At 31.8% G+C, this 27,515-nt stretch overlaps 1 protein-coding gene across 3 annotated transcripts in view; it reads left to right on the top strand.

The window, feature by feature from the left end:
* Positions 1–27,515, top strand: part of LOC145297488 (ral GTPase-activating protein subunit beta-like) — a 198,968-nt gene that overhangs the window by 100,158 nt on the left and 71,295 nt on the right. For 2 of the 3 annotated variants that reach the window (XM_080143373.1, XM_080143372.1), the window contains 2 exons: positions 1,868–2,093; positions 11,089–11,230. In XM_080143373.1, coding sequence (XP_079999499.1) covers positions 1,868–2,093; positions 11,089–11,230 — 368 coding nt within the window. Of the gene's footprint in view, positions 1–1,867; positions 2,094–11,088; positions 11,231–14,611; positions 14,684–27,515 lie in introns of all 3 variants that reach the window. The other variant, XM_080143371.1, reaches the window with a different exon arrangement.

The following is a 27,515-nucleotide window of genomic DNA, read 5'->3' as shown; positions in this document are numbered from 1 at the left end:
GACCAGAGATCTCTTGTCATCTGACGATATCTTTTAAGACTGAAACAGTAAATTTATTGTAGTGACTTATAATTTTGTTAACATAAACTGGATAAAATAATATCTTTCTCTTTTAATTGAGCACTATCAACAACCTTATTGAAATTCAATGGTTTTTACTCTGGGATAAATATATATATATATATCAGGTTGATAAGAAAGTTTTTGCGGTTTTTAATTTTTAAATTCAGATGAACATGCTGAAAAAAAAATTTATTGATCAAAATAATCACCATCAGAAGCAACACTTGCAAATGCAAAACAACGTGTATTTATGCCAGTAACATAAAAATCTTGCATTCTTATGGCAATGAAGTCGCTGAAGGCGTTTTTGATATTGCTTAGGTTTTTAAAGCGTTTCTCCTGCAGAAAGTTGTCGAGATGCTTAAAAAAGTGGTAGTCGGTAGGTGAGAAATCTGGAGAGTATGGTGGATGAGGCAGTTTTGTAGCCGAATTCGTTCAACTTCTGCAGAGTCAGTTTAGCAAAGTGTGGTTGGGCATTGTCATGGAGGAGAATTGCGTCTTTTCTGTTGACTAATGCTGGGTATTGTTGTTGAAGTTTCTGATGCATTTCATTTATTTGTTGACAGTACATTTTCGCCATAATGGTTTCGCCTACATTAAAAAAAAAAAACTAATGGATGAGACCGGTCACAGACTACCAAACAGTCAGCATGACCTTTTTTGGTGCAACTCTGGCTTCAGAAAGTGTCGTGGAACTTCATCAGCATCTAACCACTGCGCTGAGTGTCACTGGTTTGTCATGAAAAAAACACTTTTCATTGCAAGTCACATCCCGGTCGAGAAACTGGTCATTTTTGTTGTATGAAAAAAAGGGAAGATGACACTTCATAATTGCGTTTCTTTTAGTTGTTGCTCAATTTGTGAGGTACCCATTTTATCAAGTTTTTTTTTTGTCTTTCCAATCTCTTTCAAGTGGTCAAAAATCATTGTAGGCATTATGTCTAATTCAGAAGCAAGTTCTCGAACAGTTGTGTATGGATTGGCTTCGACTAAGGCTCTTTATTAATCATTGTCAACATCCAATGGCCGACCACTACACTCATCATCTTCAGGTCTCTTGTCGCTGCCACAAAATTTCTTAAACCACCATTGTGCTGTGCATTCGGTAGTGGTTGCTGGCTCAAATGCTTTGTTGCCGTTTCAGCAGCTTTTCAGCCTAGCTTGAATTGAAAAAAGAAAATTGTGTGAATTTGCTTTTGTTCCATATTGTATTGAACATTCTGAAAAGAAAACATAATTGTTTTAAAGCGATTGTTATTTAAACAATTATATAGAGCGAAAACACTCCTTAAAATGTTATATAAAGTAAAGATATTATAATGAAAACTTATTTGAAAATACATCATTTGAAATCAAAATTAAAAATTCCACAAGAACTTTCAACCTGATCATATATGTATATATACAAATGCATTAATAATTAATTTTTCCCTTTTTTTTTTTTTTTTTTAAGTCAAAACTAAAGATCGAAAATAAAATACAGTAAAAGCAACAATGTAGCAAAGAAAAGCTCATATTTTACATCAATCGCAAGCTAGAGATAGACAAAAACCAACTTTCGGATCCAATTCAATTGAAACTAGACATGAAAGTTAGCTTGTAGAGGAGAAAACAATTAAGAAAAATTCTGTTTTCAATTAGGTTTACATCAATATATAAAGGCTGCAAACATCAAATTTATATAAATAAATGCTTTTAGAGATTTTGTGAACAAAAAAACAAATGAATGCACAATCACCCAAAAGAGACAAAATGGTTTATTTTCTTTACTTTTGCCACTTTATAATTCTTGTTCTTTTTGTAGACACTGCTCACAGATTATTTGGTCAGGCAACTTCAATGGTCTCTAACCGATTGATGGCATCGTGGAAGTCCGACTTGAACACGGCCTTGGCTGCCATGGAACTCCTGTCTGGACTGGCCAAAGTTAAGGTGAAACCTGCAAACAGAAGTATGAGTAAGCATACAGTGAAGTGGATTTGTGATTTTATTGTCTACCAATGTAGTCGACCTGCGACTTCACATTCGAGGTAATGACCAACACTCCATACGATAATATCATTGTTTTTCCGTGTGTTACTGTCCATTTAAAATCATGGACACACCCAAATGCAAAAACAGATTTTTGACTAATTTAATATTTATCTGATGTTAATTTGCACGATTTTATTAAAAAACATATTCTGTCAGAATACTAGTGGTGAGTTTCCAATTTGTTAGTTTTGGGGAGTATAGTTACTCCTTAGTTGTAATTACTCTCATGCCTACTCTGACACCGGTTCTATTTCTGGCTTAAATAGAATCTGTATTAGGTGTGGCATGAAACAGGATGGCAAAATCCCATTTTGGGAGTATGGAGTCATTCCTTAGTTACCATTATTCCCAGGTGTATTCTGATCCAAGTATTAAGATCTATCAAGCTCCTATCTATGAGTTAAGTGGAATCTATCAATTACAGACAATTTATTTACAAAATAATCAGTGCTTTTCCAGAATTCCTCCTAAAAACCAAAATAAAAAATATTTGTAGGATGTATGTACCCGTGACAGAAAGAAAATATTGTACATAAAAAATCAGGTAAATTGCTCGGGTAGTTTTATTTCTAAATAATAAAATTAAACTTTCATCATTGTTTAAAATTACTTGACCAATTTACATGATGTTTGGAATATGAAATATTTTTCCCCATCATAGACATGTGCCTATAGATTCGTTAAATTTTTGTTTTATAATATAGGCAGAATATTGGATAAGGACTAAATGATCTAAATTTGGCATTAGGTACATAAGAAGTTTAGTAGAATAACTGTTGAGAGATGTTCATCAGTTTGTGTGCAAGAAGTGCAAAACAATGGAGACGGACGAGAAATGTGGAGAAAGTATGAATGGACATTTTATTTGTATGTTATAAAAATGGTTCTTTCAAATCTGTTTTGTCTTTTCTTGTTTGTGCATTTTACCTTAAGAACCCTTAGTGAGAAAAGTTATCTATATTCTTCCCCAAAATGAAAAAAAAAAGGCTTGTTTTTAACTTATATTAAGTACAATACTTAGTTGTGTTTTCTTTTTAATGGAGAGTAGAAAACGCATTGTGAATGCGTTTTTGGCAGCTCTGTAACTCTCACTTCTTCTATTTTGTCCCTCAGTCATCATTTACGATGAGTGATGTTTCTGGCAAAAGGTGGAAAAAAAGCTGTACTTTGGGCCAGCAGTGTTTTTTTGTTTTTTTTCTGAGCAATCGCTTGAGATGTCTCTATCTTCGTGGCCATGTCACTAATAAGAGTGCTGAAGGTAAATGTTTTGCCTGGGCTGACATTATCTGCCTGATAGTCAGGGACCGGAACCTTGGATTAACCCCTAGCAGGTGCAAAGTACTGAGGCTGCTGTATTGTCATTTGGTGAATGGATTCTGGACCATACGGTAGCTTCTGGTGGGGCCTCTTGATGCCATATTAGTGGGTAAAAAAATGAAAAATAACAAGAAACAAAACAAGATTAAACGATCCTAATTTGCCCTTCATGTGCTTCAGAGTAGCACTTGTTCACAGCACAGCATTCATATTTGCTCTCTATCGACCCCATAACAGTAGCGTTTCTATCATTGAAAGTATCTCTGAAAAATTTTACTATATTCTGTCTACTGGTTAACATTCACATCTGCGGAGACTCCCATGTTCACAACGTTGAATAGCTAGTCCACTCAAACAAGACTGATGATGAGGGGAGGTACTATCATGATTTCCCGATTGCCTATGACCTTACGCAAATTGTTCTTGAACCCAATCGTATGCTCGATTCCAGTAGACAATATGCAAGTCTACTTGACTTGTTTCTTACAACTTGTCCTGACGTGTGATCATCCTCCATTCTGTCTCCATTGGGATCTTCCGATCACTCAGTTGTCTCAGTTAAGGTACAAAAAAAAATGTAATAAGTCCTCTGATGTGCCTCTCATTCGTACTGTGTATAGATACTCTATGGCTGATTGCGATGACTTCCGAACATTCATATCACATATACCTCTACACTCCATGTTTAAAAAGAATGTGTCCTTTATAGTATCAAACCTGACTTAATGGTTAACTGCAAGTATAGACTGCTTCATACCCTCCAAAAAATTCCAGCAAAAGCCCAACAGTCAGCTGTGGTTCACTCCAGAATGCGCTGCCGCCATTGCGCACAGAAATCAGTATTTTCATTGTTTCTAGCATAATAGATGTTGTGAAACTAAAGCCAGCTTTAGAACTACCAACAACCATTGTAATAGAGTCATCATTGTAATAGAGTCATCATTGTAATAGAGTAATCATTGTAATAGAGTAATCATTGTAATCATTGTAATAATTGTAATCATTGTAATAATTGTAATCATTGTAATAGAGTAATAATTGTAATAGAGTAATAATTGTAATCATTGTAATAATTGTAATCATTGTAATAGAGTATTAATTGTAATAGAGTATTAATTGTAATAGAGTATTAATTGTAATAGAGTAATAATTGTAATAGAGTCATCATTGTAATAGAGTCATCATTGTAATAGAGTAATCATTGTGATAGAGTAATCATTGTGATAGAGTAATCATTGTGATAGAGTAATCATTGTGATAGAGTAATAATTGTGATAGAGTAATAATTGTGATAGAGTAATAATTGTGATAGAGTAATAATTGTGATAGAGTAATCATTGTGATAGAGTAATCATTGTAATAGAGTAATCATTGTGATAGAGTAATCATTGTGATAGAGTAATCATTGTGATAGAGTAATCATTGTGATAGAGTAATCATTGTGATAGAGTAATCATTGTGATAGAGTAATCATTGTGATAGAGTAATCATTGTGATAGAGTAATCATTGTGATAGAGTAATCATTGTGATAAAGTAATCATTGTGATAGAGTAATAATTGTAATCATTGTAATAGAGTAATAATTGTAATAGAGTAATAATTGTAATAGAGTAATCATTGTGATAGAGTAATCATTGTGATAGAGTAATCATTGTAATAGAGTAATATTTGTAATAGAGTAATCATTGTGATAGAGTAATAATTGTAATCATTGTAATCATTGTAATAGAGTAATAATTGTAATCATTGTAATAGAGTAATCATTGTAATAATTGTAATCATTGTAATAGAGTAATCATTGTAATCATTGTGATAGAGTAATCATTGTGATAGAGTAATCATTGTAATAGAGTAATCATTGTAATAGAGTAATCATTGTAATAGAGTAATCATTGTAATAGAGTAATCATTGTAATAGAGTAATAATTGTAATCATTGTAATAGAGTAATAATTGTAATCATTGTAATCATTGTAATAATTGTAATCATTGTAATAATTGTAATCATTGTAATAATTGTAATCATTGTAATAGAGTAATTATTGTAATAGAGTAATTATTGTAATAGAGTAATAATTGTAATCATTGTAATCATTGTAATAATTGTAATCATTGTAATAATTGTAATAATTGTAATCATTGTAATAATTGTAATCATTGTAATAATTGTAATCATTGTAATAGAGTAATAATTGTAATCATTGTAATAGAATAATCATTGTAATAGAGTAATAATTGTAATCATTTAATAGAGTAATCATTGTAATCATTGTAAAAATTGTAATCATTGTAATAGAGTAATAATTGTAATCATTGTAATAGAGTAATAATTGTAATAATTGTAATCATTGTAATAGAGTAATAATTGTAATAGAGTAATAATTGTAATCATTGTAATAATTGTAATCATTGTAATCATTGTAATAGAGTAATCATTGTACTCATTGTAATAGAGTAATCATTGTAATAGAGTAATAATTGTAATAATTGTAATCATTGTAATAGAGTAATAATTGTAATAGAGTAATAATTGTAATCATTGTAATAATTGTAATCATTGTAATAGAGTAATCATTGTAATAATTGTAATCATTGTAATAGAGTAATTATTGTAATAGAGTAATAGTTGTAATCATTTTAATCATTGTAATAATTGTAATAATTGTAATCATAGTAATAGAGTAATTATTGTAATAGAGTAATTATTGTAATAGAGTAATATTTGTAATCATTGTAATAATTGTAATCATTGTAATAATTGTAATCATTGTAATAATTGTAATCATTGTAATAATTGTAATCATTGTAATAATTGTAATCATTGTAATCATTGTAATAATTGTAATCATTGTAATAATTGTAATCATTGTAATAGAGTAATTATTGTAATAGAGTAATTATTGTAATAGAGTAATTATTGTAATAGAGTAATAATTGTAATAGAGTAATTATTGTAATAGAGTAATAATTGTAATCATTGTAATAATTGTAATCATTGTAATAATTGTAATCATTGTAATAATTGTAATCATTGTAATAGAGTAATAATTGTAATAGAGTAATTATTGTAATAGAGTAATTATTGTAATAGAGTAATAATTGTAATCATTGTAATAGAGTAATAATTGTAATCATTGTAATAATTGTAATCATTGTAATAATTGTAATCATTGTAATAGAGTAATAATTGTAATCATTGTAATAGAGTAATCATTGTAATAGAGTAATCATTGTAATCATTGTAATAATTGTAATCATTGTAATAGAGTAATAATTGTGATCATTGTAATAGAGTAATCATTGTACTAAAGTAATCATTGTAATAGAGTAATCATTGTAATCATTGTAATAATTGTAATCATTGTAATAGAGTAATAATTGTAATCATTGTAATAGAGTAATCATTGTAATCATTGTAATAGAGTAATAATTGTAATCATTGTAATAATTGTAATCATTGTAGTAATTGTAATCATTGTAATAGAGTAATTATTGTAATAGAGTAATCATTGTAATAATTGTAATCATTGTAATAATTGTAATCATTGTAATAATTGTAATAATTGTAATAGAGTAATAATTGTAATCATTGTAATAATTGTAATTATTGTAATAGAGTAATTATTGTAATAGAGTAATTATTGTAATAGAGTAATTATTGTAATCATTGTAATAATTGTAATCATTGTAATCATTGTAATAATTGTAATCATTGTAATAGAGTAATTATTGTAATAGAGTAATTATTGTAATAGAGTAATAATTGTAATAGAGTAATAATTGTAATTATTGTAATAGAGTAATAATTGTAATCATTGTAATAATTGTAATCATTGTGATAGAGTAATCATTGTGATAGAGTAATCATTGTAATAGAGTAATCATTGTGATAGAGTAATAATTGTAATAGAGTAATCATTGTGATAGAGTAATCATTGTAATAGAGTAATCATTGTAATAGAGTAATCATTGTGATAGAGTAATAATTGTGATAGAGTAATAATTGTGATAGAGTAATCATTGTGATAGAGTAATAATTGTAATAGAGTAATCAGTGTAATAGAGTAATCATTGTAATAAAAATGCAAGAAATTCGTATACTCAGTGCATCAAGTTTAAAGTAGCAAAGAAGCAGCTTGGCTCCCACCAGTTTTGGCGAATAACAAACAGGGTCCTGAACAGAAGCGTGTCGTCTATCCCAAGCATTATCAATGGATCGTAGGTAATCTCATCAGTATCTGAGAAAGCCAAACTCTTTGTCAAATACTTTGCAGCAAATTCTACCCTTTGCGATCAGGGTCGCCTACCCTCCCCCTTCCCGTATTCCCTCCTGAAAACACTAAGCGACATACAAATTTCTGTACGTGATGTTGCAAACTTATCAAAACCCTTGATTCTAATGAAGCAACGGCATTCAAGTCATAAAAAAAAAACTTCAACCAGAACTAGCTCCCATCTAGAAGTGTAAGCCATGTTTAGTTTCATAAAAGTTTCAGATGGTTCGTTGTTTTAAACAAGTCTTGAGAGGTGACTGGTTTGCAGTAGACAGAACAGTTTCCGATGGTTCGTTGTTTTAAACAAGTCTTGAGAGTTAACTGGTTTGCAGTAGACAGTTCCACAGAGCAAAATATTATCGTGTTGAGACGGGAAGAAGAAAAAAAAAAACATGTGAAATTGCTTCAGAAAAGGTTTAATATTTATGAAGCAATTCTGGTTTCTGATTGGTTGGTAGCAGAACGTGAATTAATTCGATTCGTCAGTTCATAGCATCGTTTATAAATAGAATCGTCCGACTGTGTGGGATCATACCCCATTACAAGTCCAAAATATTGCAACATCCCATACGAAGCTGTTTGGATGTTGTCTTAAAGAGATGGAGCTTCCCAACACCTTGGAAAGCTCCATCAGTCTACCCTGTATTGAAAAATTCTGGTGATCAATCATCTCCTTCTCAATATAGACCAATCAATCTCCTGTGTGCCATGAGTAGCTGGAATCTGATAAAGAGAGTAGTCAACCACCTTGGCAAAAACAACTGCTCAGTGACATGCAGTATGGTTTCTGTTCTGAGAGAGATCTACAGCTGATGTACTAACTGTAATATCACACAGGATTAGTGAATCATTTGACTGAGGCTTTGTCTCTAGAGCAATAGTTCTTGGCATAGCAAAGGCTTTTGATAGAGTGTGGCATAAAGGTCTAATTCATAAGATCGTCACCTATGGAATAGCTGAGAATGTCCTTTCAGTTATAGAATCCTTTCTCTCTGATAAGCTTATAAGAGTAGTTGTTGATGGGAAGAAATCAGAAAGTCATTGTATTAATGCTGGTATCCCTCAAGGTTATATCCTGGGTCCAACCCTGTTCCTGATCTTCAACAATTTCCCAAATCACATTCTTAGATCATTTGTAGACATGCAGACGACACGACAATCTATGACACTTCAAAGGTCAGCAATGGCAAAGATCTTTTTGATTCTCCCTCTTCTGATCTTGAGAACGTGCTGCAGGGGTGGAAAAAGGTTAATATTAATGCATCAAAAACCAAGCTTCTCTCCTTTCGTCGTAATTGCTCTGATCCCCACCATGCTCCAATGAAAATGAATAGATCTAGTCTTGGGGAAGCTCTGTGTCTTGACAAACTTCTAGGACTGACATTCACTCCTGGTCTGAAATGGAACATGTACATCAAATCTGTGGCGAAGATCGCTGGAAAGATGGTTGGATCATTCTTTCGCTCCAGTAAGTATCTCACTACCAATGCGATCCTCTATCTGTATAAGAGCCAGGTGTGCCCTACAATGGAGCACTGTTGCCACATTTGGGCAGGAGCTGCTCGGCACGCCTATCCTGCCTTGAAAGAGTTCAAAACCTAGTAGATGATGCCATTTCTTCTTCCCTGCAACCTCTTTCCCACTGAAGAAATGTCACCAGCCTGTCTCTGCTCTATCACTATTTTCATGGTAGGTGCTCATCTGAACTCCAATCTATGGTCCCCACTTGCCAAACTTTCACAAAAAAACACTCGACTAGCTAAAATCACTATATATAATTTTCCGCGCTCTCTATCTGTGCCTAGATGTAAATGCAGATTCCATGAAAAAAGCTTCTTTCCCAGAACTGCCCGCCTTCGGAACACTGTTTTACTGGCATGCTTCTTGGCTAAATACAACATGGTAGACTTTAAATCTAATTTAACAAGTTTCTATTAGGTCGTCCTCATAAATATATTTCACCCACTTTAGGATTACTTCACTACCACCTTGCATTCATTAACCCCTATCCTCGAGTAGCCTTCTGACCTTCATAAGTGGTTACTATTAAGTAAAAAAAAAAAAAAAAAAAAATGGTGCTCTTGCATTTCTCTTGTGCCGTTGTCGCATAAACATGCAAGAACTCCCATGACAGAGTTAATTTAAGAGAGATAACTCTGCCTTTTACAGGAAAAGAGTTAGTTCCCTTAGTCTATCGTTCAAACAAGTATATCTAGATGGCTAATTAATACTGGTGGGATTAAGTAAAAGGAACCTTTGTCAGAGCACGACTGCTATTAGCTAAGAAGAGTCAAGCATGTGTACTCTGTGTAATGATGTATGGATGTGAAAGCTGATCAATGAGAGTTTAGGACATGTATTGCACAGGAAGAAATTATGGCTTAGATCTGATTACCTCAGAGGAAGATTAAATCTGGAGAGTACCAGGAGATGTTTGCTGAACAGCAGACTTTTATGGTATGGTCACATTGAAACAATGGGTTAGTAGATGTAGATGAATTGAGCTAGCATGTTCAGTTTACAGGGAAAGTTCAAGGAAAACCTGAAGAAGTGATAAAAATAAACTTGAGAGAAAGAAGGATAAATAAAGACTTGTCCAAAAATGTTTTTTTTTCCCCTTTTTCTCTTTCCTTTTTCTCTTTCCTTTTTCTCTTTCCTTTTTCTCTTTCCTTTTTCTCTTTCCTTTTTTCTCTTTCCTTTTTTCTCTTTCCTTTTTTCTCTTTCCTTTTTCTCTTTCCTTTTTTCTCTTTCCTTTTTTCTCTTTCCTTTTTTCTCTTTCCTTTTTTCTCTTTCCTTTTTTCTCTTTCCTTTTTTCTCTTTCCTTTTTTCTCTTTCCTTTTTTCTCTTTCCTTTTTTCTCTTTCCTTTTTTCTCTTTCCTTTTTTCTCTTTCCTTTTTTCTCTTTCCTTTTTTCTCTTTCCTTTTTTCTCTTTCCTTTTTTCTTTTCCTTTTTTCTTTTCCTTTTTTCTTTTCCTTTTTTCTTTTCCCCTTTTCCTTTTTTCTTTTCCCCTTTTCCTTTTTTCTTTTTCCCCTTTTCCTTTTTTCTTTTTCCCCTTTTCCTTTTTTCTTTTTCCCCTTTTCCTTTTCCCCTTTTCCTTTTTTCTTTTTCCCCTTTTCCTTTTTTCTTTTTCCCCTTTTCCTTTTTTCTTTTTCCTTTTTCCTTTTTCTTTTCCTTTTTTCTTTTTCCCCTTTTCCTTTTTTCTTTTTCCCCTTTTCCTTTTTTCTTTTTCCCCTTTTCCTTTTTTCTTTTTCCCCTTTTCCTTTTTTCTTTTTCCCTTTTCTCCTTTTCCTTTTTTCTTTTTCTCCCTTTTCCTTTCCATTTTCTTTTTTTTTGGAGGGGACACTCATAACATTCTACTTTCCCAAATACAAAATTTCTTTTTTATCTTTTTATTCTGCAGGGACCTTCACTCAATGATTGTGGCAGCTTTCAAATGTCTCAAACTCTGGCTTGTCGAACACAGCAATCTTCTTTATGACAAAGAATGTTTACACAATGTCCTTGAAGTTGTCGAACTTGGAATTTCTGGATCAAAATCTCAGGTAAATCAGATTTCAATTTTTTGTTTTGTGCAATAAAACTAACATTTTTCACCTTTCGGTTCTTTTTAAAATTAACATCAAACTTTTTAATCTTTTTATTTAATTCATTCAAAATATTTCACGATTATTTTCTGTTAATGTGAGAAAAAATTTATTGTATTTTTAATTTATTATTTGTCCAAGTGTTCTTTGTTATTAAGTCTTTAATTTGAAAAAATTATAATTTCTAAATCTGATGAATTAGGTTTTAATTTTTATTTTTTGTATTGGGAGAGAAAAAAATAAATGCTGTGGAAATCATCTGTAAAAACATCTATAGAAAAAAAAGTCAGCTTAAAGTGCTTTCCTGTCTAGCTGTACTAATGAGTTGTGATACAATGAAACAGCTTGGTAGATGATGTGTATATGAAACTTAAAAAAATGTAATGCCGAAGAGAGTTAGGCTTTCAATGGATAGTTTTAATTTTAATTATTCAGCTCTGTGATTTTCATAATGAACACTTTTAATTATTGTCCGATGTAGGTTTAGCCCAAACTTTTGCAGTTTACTATCCTCACATAGACTTATTTAGACATGTTTCATTATCATTACAACTCATCAGTGTGGCTAAGTCCACTGAGATTTGAAATCCTGACCTCAGTGGTTAAAGTCCAGTGCGCTACTAACTGAGCTAGCAAATCTTCCACATATACATCATATTTAAATGCAGTTTTACGATCCAGATAACTGAAAGTACTCAATTCTTTTTTTATGGAAGAGTATTGCCTTAATGCTAAGTGGAAACCATTATTTTCTTCACCAGAGTTCTCCATCGTGTATTAGTAGGAAGACCTGGTGTTACACAGGATTGAATGAGGAATCTTCTCCCCCTTAAATTTTCCGATATTCAATTTTAGGGAACGGTTCCATGTTTGGAAATAATTTTCATTTACATTCAGTAATGTTCAAGTACGTTGAGACATGCCAGCATTTCCTGAGAATGAATAACAACTCCTGGGTGTACTCTTGTGCTAAGTTTTCACCCTGATATTAACATTTCTGTTTTTACACCTTTTTTTTTTATTATTATTATTATAAATAAAACGAAATAAAACATCAAAATTTCTTTTTATGAATGGTTTCTATTTTTCCTTTATTCTTTTCTGATTTTCTTTTTCTTCCTTTGGTTTTTCCCTTTTTCTTTTCTTTTCCTCTTTTTTCTTTTTCATTTTTTCCTTTTTACCTTTTATTTTCTTTTTCCTTTCTTCTGTCCTTTCTTTCCTTTTTTTATCATCATAAATAAAACAAAGTAAAACATCAAATTTTCCTTTTATGAATGTCTCCTATAAATGGAGATCCTCACAATATTAGATTAGAATAAAATATACTTATCCATGTACCTTAGTTTATATAGTTTAAGGAGGTGAAAATGTTTTTTTTTTGTTTTTTTTCAATTATAGTTCACCTTTTATTTATACCAATCCTTTAATTTATTAAGCTCAATGAAATTACAGAGCATATAATAAATAAATGACAAATGTCTATATTTCAAATTTAAAAATATTGACCATCTTACCATTTATTCTTTTAAGAACGCTGGCATTCACAATTCTTGACAACACATGTTTTGTAGTGCAAAATCATTTATATAATTATTATATCAATCAATGAATCTATTCTGCCCTTAACTCCTCAAAAGAAAAAAAGCACCTATCAATTCATTAAAAGAAAATAAAATGCATATGGGCATGATTTACAAAATCCGAAGATTGGGAGAAAAGTTGCGATTACCTTTTATTTTTTTTTTGATTACGCCATGTCTCAATTTTCAAGTAAAGTTTCTAAAATTTAACGAGGAATTGTGCATGTCAACGTACTTAAAGGAATAAATTGTAAGATGGTCAACATCTTGAAATTTGGAATATGTACTTTTGTTATTTATTTGTTACTAGCATTTCAGCCCGGCGTTGCCTGGGTGTTTGGATGTGTATGTTAAGCAAAAAAAAAAAAAAAAAGTGGTAGTAGGAAGGCAGGCTCGAACCCGTACCACAAAGGAGGAAAAGAACGGGGTAAAACCTAACGTTTATGCTGTTACGACCACCGCCAAACCGGAAGCAACATTTTTTAAAATTAGGGCTAGACAATCTAAAGGAGAGGATAAGTTTCAAAATATCGGCGAAAAAAGTGACCCCCTCCCTGTAGAAAAGTGCCTAGTTGAAGGGGAAGATATTAATGTTTTTAGCCAATTTTTCGATATTTGTCGTATGAAAGGTCGAACTTTAAAACGATACTGATCTTGGTAAAATTCGTCGCCTCTATTGAAAGTTTAAGGCAGACATGCAAACAGACATACATAATACATTTATATATTGGTAACTAAAAATTTTCGACCCAAACTGATGAAAAAGCTTGCCCTATCTCTGAATACCCTTTATGTAAAATTTCAAATATTTAGACCAGAAATTGTCTGAGTAATTTGGAAGAGACCGCAGAGGTCAATTTTTTAAAACTTTGATCCCTATTATGACCCCTTAATATTTATTGTTTTGGGCTCAAATCAAGTTATTAAGTTAGATCCATGTCCAAGGAACCTATATCTAAAATTTCAAGTGCGTAGACCCAAAATTGTCTGAGGTAGAGTTCTCAAAGGTCAAATCATTGAACTTTGACCCCTTAATCGCCAAATTTTTGGCCAAAAACCGATCACATCAATTTTCCCAAATCTCAGTACCCGGTATATCAAATTTCAAGTCTGTAGACTAAAAATTGACAGAGTTATTGCGTAGGGAAATGTACACAGACACACACACACACGTTCACTTTTATATATATATATAGATATATATTCTATTTTAGAAACTTTCAAATGGAAGAATTATTTTAAGACATTTGTTATGATTGCATATTTTATATTTTCTTTTATAAAATAAATTAACAAAACTAGATTTTATTTTGAGCTAGAATAAAAATTGGCATATTTTTCGTTTCCGTCTTTCTTCTCTTTTTCTTTCTTTTCCTTTTTGCTTTTATTTAGCCCTTTTCCTTTTTACCTTTTCTTTTTTTCCTTTTTACCTTTTCTTTTTTTCCTTTTTACCTTTTATTTTCTTTTTTCCTTTCTTTTTTTAGTCTTTTTTTTTCTTATTCCTTCTTTTTCCCCTACATGTTTCTTTATTTAAAAATTTTGTTGTTGTTATGGTCGTCCTATTAGTGAATCTAACAGTTATCTCATTCCATTTCCTAAAAAAATAAAAAAAATAAAAATGAAATATAATAATAAAACGTCCCCCCCCCCCAAAAAAAAAACAGTTGATGGATCTTGATTTGTGTTATTCACTGTTTTATTTTATTTAACATCTTTTTTTCTATTTCTTTTTCTCCTGTGTTTCCTTATTAATTTTCAGAATAAAGTTGGGGAATGCCAGACTGTTAAAACTAAACTAGAGAAGGAGTCAAAATCTTCTTCAGCAATGAAGGTACCCCGAGCAAGTTTTTTTTTTGTCTGTCCGCCCCACCCCTCATTTCTTCAAGTCTACCAAGCCCAGAACTTTTCTTCCAGCTCTTTTTTTTTTTACATGCCTGTGCACCCTCTTACTTCTCCCCCTTCTCCCCCTCTCTCTCTCTCCATGTATTCATAGATTTAGAGACAGATCTTTTTGTCTGATTTGTTTTATATTGAATGACCATCGCTTTATTTTCACTTATGCCGCAAGTACAGCTATCGATTTGGGCTTAGCAAATGTCTGTCATCATCATCATCATCAGCAACAGCAGCAGCAGCATACACCTTTGCACTTCTGGTGGGGATAATTAATGAACGGTTTCGTTTTGCTCCAATATGAAACATATACACACACACTCTCTCTGCAAGAGCATCAAATTGTCTAACACAAATGCCAACCATTTGGAATATTTTTATTTTTTTCTAATTACACTTACAAATTTTTTTTTTTTTTTTTTTTTACATATATCATAATTATATATATATTGCATGACCAAGCTAACTATTATTAATCTTATTAACTGGGCCTGTTATTGTCAATTCAAAAATATATTTATTATTATTACTAGCTGAATCTTTAATTTACGCAGTATTATTTCCTGTCTGAGTTGTCCTTTGTGTTTTTTTGTCAACTTATTAACAGTCATGCTTTTTACTCGTGTTTTGAAAACAGCATTTCGAATTACTCTATATGTTCGTATGACATGAGACTTTTGATATTTTCATTTTTCCATAAGATATTTTTAATTGTAAGATAATTTTTCACATATTTTTTATATTGCGTCTTTGGCTAGTAAATGATTTCTTATCAAACAAGTGGCAGTTTCAAAAACTTATCAAGATGATAGTTAGGCAGTGACACTGGTATTTATTCATCTCACATGGTGAAAGAGCTTCACATGTTCAGGAGTGACTTCACCGTATATATTGAATATCAAAGACAGTGAAGTGACCTAACCATAACATACAATATAATGAATGGGAAAGTCAGTGTATTTATTTTTTATATATATATATATATATATATATAAATCCTGGTGGCATACACACAGGTTGTTTTATTTTGCTTGTTTGTTTTTTTTTGGGGGGGGGTTGCTATTTGAATGTAAAGATCTACTATTTGGGATCATGTCTAACAGGGGTGTTGAGCAGCAAGACATCTGTTCACATTATGTTTAAAAAGCAGGTTATGGCATAATCACGTTTGACACACCGGTTCCCCTCAGATCACTGAAGTTAAGCAACGATGAGCCTGGCCAGTACCAGATGGGTGACCATTTCGGACTTCCATGTGCTGTATGTGCTCTCCGCTTATCTCGGCTTTGTTTCCAGTCATCCTGGACTCCTACTTGCCACTGGACTCAAGCAATGCCGATTCAGGAGAGGTGTGGTTGGTGATTGCACAACCCTTGCCACACAATTACATGTCAACGGCCCTATCCTTTGTCTTTTGAGACTGAACAGAGGCGTCGAGTCAGCAGGTTAGTACAGTCAGGGAAGCGAACAACAGGGAGGGAATTCCAAAGTCCAGCAGTCTGAGAAGAAATTATTACAGTAGAAAGCTTTCTTGCATATAACAGTGAAGGGGTGGGATTTTGCTGTTTGTCAGGACTATGTAGATTGATTATATGACACTAAAAACCATTTTGGCCTAACAGGCAAAAGGTTATTTCTTCGTTGCTACTCTATCGATTGAACTTCCTTGGGATGTAATCCAGCAGCTGACCACGAGTTAAAAAAAAAACTTTGACAGTTGTTCTGTACAGAATTTATTTTCTCTACAATTCACTTTTTTTTTCACTTTTGTTACATATGATTTGATGTTTTTATGGACATTTACTGCTTATATTTACCTGTTGTTGATGTACCTATATTATAGGGCAGAGAAATTAAAGACATTTCTCTATTAATAGATATAAAAAGAAATACAGGCGATATATGACAATCCAAAATAAAATAACAGAAAAATTATGAATATATTTGTTGGTGAAAAATATTAATGCACACCAAAAATTATGAAAAATTATCGAGTATAATTTTAATATAAAGTAAAATTAATTTATTTGTAATTCATAAATTCTGATTGACATTTGCCAGTGCCTAGGAGAAGATTTATTTTCCTTTTAATATGCAAATCTTATAAACCTATCTGAACCAGGCAGCATCAGAGGTCAAACTCAAATAATTATAAAGTTTTTGGCAACCCCCATGGGTCACCGAGTCTAATAAGGCTCAAAGTTAAAAACTCAGAGGTAACTTGTTAGTTTCTAGTGTTGTGCAGCACCTCTGCAGTTTAAAAAAAAAAAAAGAGGGGGGGGGGGGAAGAGTTCTATGTTGATTCGTGGTGCACCTATAAAAAGTTGGTCCATCATATATACTCAACAAATATTTTATCTACAGACTTGAAATTTGGTATTTAGGGTATTCAGACATGTGGAAAAATTTTTAATCAGTTTTCATTTGGAAAAAAGAGCTGCAAATTGGAAAATTAGTATGTGGAGGTCATAAGATCTTTTTCTATTTATAAAAAAAACTTCTCATATCCTTATCAGTTGGAATTTTTTTTAGATAGATTGGTCATTTCGATCGTTTGGATTATTTGGACTACGTTTCTCACAGATGTTTTTCTTATAACATTTCGCTTGATGTAACTTCCAATCTTAAGTTGTATATTGTCAAACTCTTGAATCTTTACAAAAGTTTTAAACCAAACTTTTTATTTAATCTATGGCAGTAGATTGTTTTTGTTTAGTCAGCCATTTGGGACCATGCCTAAGAAGTTTATGTTACATCTAAACTTTTGCATATCAATCCAGTCAGGGAAGCAGGCAGCAGGAAGAGAATTCCACAATCTAGCTGTTTGAGGGAAGAAATTTTTAGAGTAGAAAGCTTTCTGGCATTTAGTGACTTCAACAGTGAAGGAGTGTAATTTTGTTGCTAAACGGGTTTGTCGGAGATATGTATGTCGAGGAGGCACAAGTGCAATGAGTTTGTCAGAACACATTCCATTAAAATATTTTTCAAACAAAAGGCATAGGTTTGCTATGTTTCATTTTATTCTTGGTATATTCAATGTAGTGAGGAATTTCCAGAAGACTTGGAACTAGTGTTGAGACGATTAATCGGGAATCAGAAAAATCAGAACTTTTGAATCAGATTCCAAAAACGATTCTTTTGTCTTTTTTATTTGATTTTGTTTAAAACAAAATCTTCCACTTCTAACAGTTATGATGATAAACATTTTTGATTTTAAAATACTAGTAAAACTAAAGTCTAAAGATTATCCTCCACAATTTTGTATTTTGTATGAATTGCAAAGTTGAACAAGATACATCTGAATAAGATCAGAGGTTATTATTTTCTTTTTTTAGATGAGGCTTCATAATTTGAGTATTCGTTCCTTTGCAAACTGTTATCCTCATCTTCATAGTTGTTGTTGTTTCATCACGTTTTGACCAACTCATCCTCTGGCCTTCTTCGGGTAGTTAACTGCAATTGGATAGGAATGCTGAATCTTGTAACTGTATCTCCAGTAATTACTGCTTTCCATAGTTGTCGTCTCACCACGTTTTGGCTAACTAATCCTCTCGCCTGCTTGGGTAGGATTGAAACCACTATCTTCAGACAATGCTCATCTGGAATCATAGAGACTCAATGCCTCTATCAACTGCGCCATAAGCTCCGAAGAAGAAGGCCGGAGGATAAGTTAGTTGAAACAAAAAACAACAACTATGAAGATGAGGATAACAGACTGCAAAAAAATGAATATTCAAATCAGAAATCTGTTGACTGAAATGTTGTGAGAATTTCTAAGATGAGAACAATTATCCAAATAATCCATCTTTTTTTTAATGTTGAATACGACCTCTCGATCCACGGTTAAATAAGCACTCTTATCCAGTATTAACAAAAAATAAACCCATACCTTTTTATTGCACCTGAAGTTTGTTTGTTGATCTGAACCCAAGCTAAGGTGAAACCTTACATGTGTTTCCAATGTCAGATCAAAGAGAGAAACGGCCGATTCAATTTTTGTTTACATTTTTTTTTTTTTTTTTTTTTTTTTTTGCGCATGCACCCAAACTCAACTCGATTTGTATGTTGACATCCTGTTTTAAAGATTAATTTCATATTTTATTTTTTGTTTCACACTTACGTCCGTCTGGCACAAAGATGGTGGCTCTTAGCGCTATCCTTGCTGCATGTATTTCATGAAACTAACAAAACTAAATTTATTTAATTTTTCTTGTCAGAAATATTTTCATTGTATTTTCAAAAAATCAAAAACAAAATAGTATTGTTCTCTATTTTAAAACTAGTAGAGTTACCCAACATTATATGGGTATCATTTAAACCAGTGGTTCCCATCTTCTGTATTGTGTCACATTAGTGTGCCGTGGAATCATTACTGGTGTGCCACAAAGAGTTTATAGGCTGAAGTTACAAATTGTTACAGGCAGAAAAAATGTTTTCATATCATTATAACTAGTTTTTTTGTTTTTTTTTCGTATTAATAAATAAAACCTCACACTTTTGTTTATGCATAAACAGTAAAAATAGAAGATAAAATGTTATATTAATCGTTTGTTTAAATTGTTAGGTATTTTAAATTTTCTGATAACAATAAACATTAATACAAGTTATCATTTATCTTATGATATTAACCGATATTTTGTATTTTATATCTAATATCTAGGCGTTTTAGATTAAGATTTTAATTAGAGAAAAAAAATGTGATTGAATGTGATAAAATCGTCTTTGATTTATTTTTTTGTTCAATATTAGATTCAATTCGTATTTAATTATTAGGACTATGACGAGAATATTCTTATCATTCTTTTGACTCTTGAGTAAATATCCAACAGACACAGTTAATCAACCGAGAAGGACATCACTCTATATAAAAGCATATAAGATATCAACGATACACACTCGAAAATCAAAACAATGAAAAGAATATGCTGTTGTCCTAGCCCTATTAATCACGGTTATGATGACAATAATTTTATAACTATTTAAAAAACACAGAAGTTTGTCGGTTGTATATAGTGATGATTATATTTGGATTTCACCGGATTGAAGATACACACATTCCTTCTCCATTGTGTGCAGCCGAATGTTGTCTAATGAAGCGATGATTTCACGTTTGATGGAAAGACAACTTACTACTAATCCTAACCTCAAACTAAACTTTATTTTATGCATAAAAAAGCTTTGAGTAAAAAGTATTAATTTTTTGTGATACAAGTTATCATCTTCCTTATTTATAATATTAACAGTTTATTGGTATTTCTTATCTAATATTTGAACATTAATAAACAAATAATGAATAAAAATCTTATAACTTTAGAAAACTTAGCAGAAATTTAAAAACGATTCAGATCTTGTAAGAAAAAGAGACTTTGCTGGTTTGACCACGCTGTGCATCCAACTCAGAAGAATTAACTCACAAAGCATTACCTCCAGAACCACTACAAGGGTGATGAAGACACCCGGGAGGCCAGCTGAAGACGTGGTTGCACGCCATTAAAATCAACATTGAATCTAACTTCGATCCACAAATCTATGGTGTTTGTCACTGGTCCTGGGACTGGCTGCCTATCACGATATTGGCCATTGCGGACCTTCATGCATAGTCTGTGTTCATTCGTGATGTGTTGTGTGCTACGGGACGAGTCACCCAGGACTCAACCCATCCTGGGTGATTTGTTGCCTCAAATGAAGACATACGATATTGTATATTATTAAAACACATCATCAGTAATATAAAAGATATTAAATACATCATCAGTAATATAAAAGATAAGGACATTTTCTTTGTCTGCCATGATTTTTACTGAACTGATGTTTCCACATTATTTTTAATGTAACGATACGATGGACCAATTCTTTGACTTGTAAAAAGCACATAAGTAGTCAGTTGAATCAGTAGCAACATCTACTTGTAGTCAGGGTTGCGGAAATCAAAGGTTTTTTTTCCACAGTAAAAAAGGGGTTGGAAAGTGGGATTTAATAATCAGCGCTTCCGAGGAGCACTCTGACTCTGCAAAATATGTTTGGGTAGCCTCATTGGCATTTTCCAGTAGAGGTGCCTCAGATGATTAACAATAAACTGTTATAATTTTGCGTTTGGTAGCAAGAATTGGAAAAACGCAGGCGAAATATGTAAAAGTGAATTTATTTACAAGGAATAATGGAAGAAGTTACCGCGGCATTCTGCTATGATGTGCCCATTTCATAAATATCTTTTGCTGCCTTGAAACACGTGAGCTCATAAAAATTACACGAATTTATTTTTAAAAAATTATTTTCCTGGGTCCCAAGTTGGAACATGCTATTAGATAGACAAATAGGATCTTTTGAAATTATTACATAACCCATTCTCAAAGAGAAGGCAAAGCTTGGTAGGATGAACCTCCTAGAACTGCACAGGACCAGCATCGCACCACAATCAACAGGAAAAAGGTTGTTAGAAGAATCATCTAAACTCTGTTGATTTTAGTGCCCAGGGAAAAAAATCTCTGGATTCAAACTCGAAAGAATGCTAGAAGTTTGAATCGGATTTTTTAATCCAACTACAATTATTATTGAATATTGGAAGACATTGAAAGAAGGAGTCTGAGTCTGCTATTTTGACATTCTAGGAGTCAGATCTTATCCCTTCTGACTCTTCAACAGTCATAAACTGCAGAAGGAAAAGTTGGAATCTGAGACATTAGATTGGTATCATTAAGCAGCAAGGTGAAGTCATCACTCCAATGTTTGAGGCGCTCATCAAGATTTGTAATAAATAGTCTTGTTGATTGAAAATTACTTTGTTGCTGCCATCAAATGGTTTCATGATTGATTGAAGAATACTGTACAGTTTTCTGGTATCACGTATTAACGAGGTTTGCACTATGTTTTCAGCAATGTCCTGCCGGTAAATGTTGTGACCAGCTCTCGCAGAGTAGGCGGTTTTGCGATGCAGTTGGCAGAAATCATCAGAGCTGGAATGTCAAACTTGTTTTGTTTGGTTTGCAAGCTCGATTGTGCAGCCTGATATCCAATCTTTGACACATCTTTTGATGTTCCCAAGAGTCTGTGTTACTTCATTGCTTTTGAAGGATTGCCACAGTTCCTCGACATTTGTGTCAGTCGATTGAAATGCTTCAACACTGTTAAAACAGTTGAATAGATGGATTCAAACGGAGCTTCAAGCAACTTAAATCTTGAGCTGTTATACATCCTATTTTAGTAACTGATGGGTCTTATTTGCCTTTAGTCATAGATGTAATTTTGCATGCAAGAGAGAGATAGCACAAACATAGTTGCTAACATATGAAATTAGAATATCCAATAATTTCAAGCTAAATTCTAATTTAAAAATTTTTACAAAACCTAAATTTTAAGGCATGAAGCCACTTGATGCAAGGCGTAAAAAATATTATTTCAACCTGAAAAACTAACTAGTGGTAAGTGTTTGATACATGTTTTCCCAGAAAACAGCAATTCTTTCCCTTTTGTCAGAAACATCTCTCATGGAATATGAGGGTTAAATTAGAAAAAGGAAAGCAAAAATAAACCCACAATCCACTTTCTACTCTCCACTGCTGTATGGATAGATTCTGACCTAGAAAACAGCAAGTCTTCCTCCTTTGTCATGAAAGCTAGAATATTCAATAATTAAAACCAAATTATAATTTAAAATTTGTAATAAGATCTAACTTTTTTTTAATGGAAATCACTCAAAGCAAGGCATGAAGCCATTTAATGTAAGAAGCTAAAAAATTAAATACTAGATACTCCAAAGTCAAAAACTAACCAATAAGTGTGAGGTGGATGGATTCCAACTTAAAAAGCAGCAGTTCTTTCCTCTTTGTCTGAAAGATCTCTAATAGAATACAAGAACTAAATGACAAAATAAGGAAAGCAAGCGTTACAAAGCTGTCAAAAGTAGATCCATGGTCTACTTTCTATTCTTTTTACACTTAAATGAAATTGTGTGCAAATCTTTTCCTGTTTATCTTATGTGATTTAGACAAGGTGCAGCACAGGGTAACCAAATAAGACAACAAAGGTCTGCAATTGTCAATACGGTCAATTTTTGGAAGTCGTCATCAGCGTTGTAATGCGCACCAATCAACAAGTTCTTCTTCATATGCAATAATAGCTGCTCACGAAAACCATGAGGGCAAAAGTTAGGGAACCAATGAGTTAACTCGAAGAACTGTTTTGCGTTAAGATTTTGAATTTTAATTTAATCTGATTTTTTTATTTTTTTATCGATTATATGAATTCAACTTTTGAGAAGGCTTTCAATAAACCTTACGCGTTTATACTAATGAATTTTCGTGCTGCATCTAAAATGATTGACAATCGCCAATATCACTGCTTATTATTGCTTATATCTGAAACATTTGCTTCAATCACACTTTTTTTTACTTATAAAAAAATCACTTTTCTTTGTTTTGTTGTTAAAGATTTTCAGTAAAAAAACGTAAAAATAAAATAAATTATAAATGTCTTCAACAAATTTTAAATTTTAATAACAAAAAATTTTAGCAGACAAAAAATCATAATCTATATAAATAAAACAGTAGACATATGTATGTGAGTGAAAATATTTAACCAATAAACTCTTAAACTACTGGTTACATAACACTGAAATTAACAGGAAACAGTGATCATACACCAAGGATGGTTTATAATGAGTAAAATCTTTGTTTGGATGGATGAATAATGCGTACAGAAAATATGTCTGCAAGTTGAAATGCAAAATGTTCATTCCAACTTGCACATGAACAAATTCATTCATAGCTAGAAGTGGTATATTCTAATCTGTCGATAGCTCAAAAACTGTAGGGAACATGGATGGAGTACTAAATGTTTTCATTCTAACTGATGGCATCCAAATCATTTGTTTTTTACCTTTTAAAAACCAGTACTATATATTAGGTACAATATAATATTCAATAAAGAATTGGCTCTATAATAATAAATATGACCCCCTCCCCCACTAGTTAAACCATAAACAGGCAGAAAATAAATTAACTTCTTTCTTCTCATGTGAATTATTTCTGGAAAATCAAATTTTTATGTTAAATTATAAAATTTCTGACCAGAAACTGACAATAGAATCTATTCACCCCCCCCCACTCCGTAAAAATCACAACAAAAACTTGTTTAACTACAACCACTGTAGCTAAAACTAAATATAGCTTCCATGACTAGAGTTTCTTTCCTGGAACTATCCATTTGTGGAATACAATATCGGACTACTACTACTACAATATAGTCGTTCTCAAATCTAATGTAAACAAATTTTTGTGGAGGCATCCTTTTAAATAATGAATTTTGACCAATGCCAGCAATTGTTACCATTCACCATCCACTTGATAAACTCCTTAAACCTTATCCTTGAGTGGCCTTTGGGTCTTCATAACTGGTAACCCTTTAGTAAAAAAAGAAAAGAAAAACTTTACCATTTGCTACCGGATCTATAAGACAACCCATGTACATGTCGGAATCAATCATCAAAATGTCACATTACTCATCCATGGTTTGACATATTTCATCAAGATATCTTGTGCTTTTCACATAAAAATGTTAATCAAAATACAAAACATGAGGGAGGGGACATGTTTTTTTTTTTTTAGTTCAAAAACAAAAATATAAAATTGCTTCCAATTGTTGCAAAAAAAAACAAAAAGAAAATGCGTTCTTGTATCTGCATTGACTTTATATTCCGATAAAAAAATAAAGGCCCACAATGCACAACAGATAAATCGTTCTTTGGTATTTTGAATAGCAGAATTGATATTCACACAAACTAATTTCAAACTGCATTGAATTGATTTCATTTAAGTTATCGATTACGAATGGTATGTGCCCTTTCTCTATTTTGGGCAGCATGATTGACCTAATGGGTATGAATAGGAAATGTGTGAATGCATAATTTTGTTGAAATATTTGTTCTTGGTTATATAATGGCCGTGCGTATGTTGACATTAAAAAAAAAAAAAGCTAATAGTTTTCTCCACCATTTAGTGCGGAGATTTCTTGTGGACCGACGGGTTAGGGTTAGATGAAAAATAAGTGTGAAGACAAAAGGGACACATTTTTCATAGGGGTTTCGTATTTTTTTTAATAAAGAGCAGGGGATTACTTGAAATATTAAAATTATAATAACATAATTTTACACCCTTTCATGCTTTCTATAAGGTTATTTTTGTTTAATGTTAAAAAATTCATGTTTCTGACACATAACAAAAAATAAAGAAAATACTAGAAAGTGCCAAAGAGCGTGGTGAAATCCTGGATGGACATGATCGCTGTCAAATGCCCGTATGTCTTCCAGCTGGATTCCACTCCTACACACAAGGCCAAGATGACCCAGACAAGCCTGCTGCCTTTACCACTGGTTGCCAGACCTGCAGATGCTCTCCACACCCGACTGTAACCCCCTTGACTATTTCTTCTGGAGACGTGATCAAGGTCAGACCCAACAAGTACACTCACAGCACGATTAACTCTCTGAAGGCTACCATCGTAGAGGCATTTGCTGCTATAAACAAGGATATGATTGCTAAAGTGTGATTCATTTCATGCCATACCTGAAATAGTTGTCCTTGCTAGCAGTGATTACATTTAAAAATAATGCAGTATGTAATTCTAACTGTTGCTAGCTGTCAGATATTTTTTTATGGCCTACTTCATTTTCTTTTTGTCAAGTGTCGGATTTTGCTGCAATACCGTGTATATATATATATATATATATATATAAACAGTAATCTACGAACACATATGTTTCAAGGTACTACCTCTTGTCAGTGTAGCTTCACTGTTTCTAGGATTCGAACCTCATACTGTGTGTATTATGGTCGAGTGTGTTAACCATTACGCCCCATATATATATATATATATATATATATATATATATATATATATATATATATGGTTTTAGTATAGCATTTTAGCTAAATTCAAGAAAGAAAGGTTATACCGAGTACAATCATTTCAACATCCATTTAATAAAAATTTAAGAAAACCGGATTGAACGCTGATTTTTGTTTTTCTTTTCAACAGTTTCAGCAGAAAAATAGAAATTAAATATATAAAATGAGCAAACGCATACAATATTGACAAATTGTCACATGAGCATTTCAAAGATAGTTGTTGCAGCTTTTCCAGAACTACCCTAACCCGACTGGCCTCTTCTCGGTTGAAGACAACATGGTAGCATTCAAATCAAGTTCTTGTTGAGCCGTCCCCACATAAATAATCAAATTTTACCCAATTTTCACCATTAACGATTACTACACTACCACCTTACATTCATTAACCTTTATCCTCAAGTGGCCTTCTGGTCTTAATAAGTATTTAAAAAAAACAGTTCTTTGAGTATTCTGGGATTGTCACAAGCATTTAGTTCTTTCAAAATTGCTTTTACGTGTCAATTGACTTATTGGTGGTCAAAGTTTATTATATTGATCTGTGGAAGTTTCTAAACTAAGATGCATCCATTTAATGTGTGTGTATATATATATATATATATATATATATATATATATATATATATATATATATATATATATATATGTGTGTGTAAGGATTAAAATACCATTTTATACTTAATTGCGGAAATGTTATTGTTTATTAATGAAATCACTAAATTGATGTTCAACTCCAAGTCAAATTTCCATTCCATTTTTTTTTCAATTTTTTTTTATCATTATAAAATAAAAAAAAGCAATTATTTTTTTATCATTATAAAAACAAAAAAAGCAATTATTTTTTATCATTATAAAATAAAAAAAAGCAATTATTTTTTTTTTTTGATCATTATAAAATAAAAAATCAAGTTTTTTTATAAAATTATAAAACAAAAAAAATCAGTAAATCATTCAAATTTCACTTCCTACTTTTGTTCCTTCTCGCTTTTTCACAATTTGTATTTTTATTTGAAATTTTTTGTTTGTTTTTATAAAAATTGATTTTATTTTCATTTTGCATCTTGTATTTCAGTCGTTCGAATACCCGAGAAGGTTTTCTCTCTTCCCCACATTCAATGTGACAATAGTGGTTCGATTCTCTGTTATTTCATTTTCAATTCTACCCAAGCCTCCTCATCCATGCAGTCTACCCTGCTATTTTAATTCTGTTATTATTAGTATCACCTTTGCTATCTGCCCGCCACTATCTTTATTCAGCTATTAATCCAAAATTAGAATTTCATTTTCTTTTGACTTTATAAATATCTATTGACAACCGTTCATTCAAAATATATATATATATATATATATATAATAAAATTGAGAAGATAAAACAAAGTTATGTAGGAACTTTATTACATTCTCAAGTGAATAACGGTTACCAAAAGAGGAGTAAGGAAAAACCTTAAGTCATGGCAGAAGAGGCGGAAAAGCCAGCTTTATACAAATTTAAAGGTAAAAGACGATACAGACTTTAAAAACATTCCGATTAGAAACGAAAACATTTTTGAGATTAGAATTGAAAAAAAAATTTATAGGAAGTCTGGATTATATGATGGGGATAAAAGAGAGAAGGGAGAGAAAAAAACAAAGACTAAAAACATATAAAACAATTTATAAGAAAATGAAATAATTTTTTTTTTTTTTAATTAACCAGGTTCAGCTATTTTATCTAGATAGGTTTGCCTTACGATGGAAAATTTATTTTTCAGCTTAATTTTATTATATAAATAATCAAATATAGTCACCTAACATCTTTTTTTAACTGACATTCCGCAGAGAAGTATATTGTTAGAATGAATAAGACAATCATTGAGTTGCTTAAAGCTATAA

The sequence above is a fragment of the Euprymna scolopes genome, chromosome 18, assembly GCF_053919585.1.
Source record: "Euprymna scolopes isolate OS-2025 chromosome 18, ASM5391958v1, whole genome shotgun sequence".
In the NCBI taxonomy this organism is placed as follows: domain Eukaryota; kingdom Metazoa; phylum Mollusca; class Cephalopoda; order Sepiida; family Sepiolidae; genus Euprymna; species Euprymna scolopes.
This window is presented reverse-complemented; position numbering and strand designations above follow the sequence as displayed.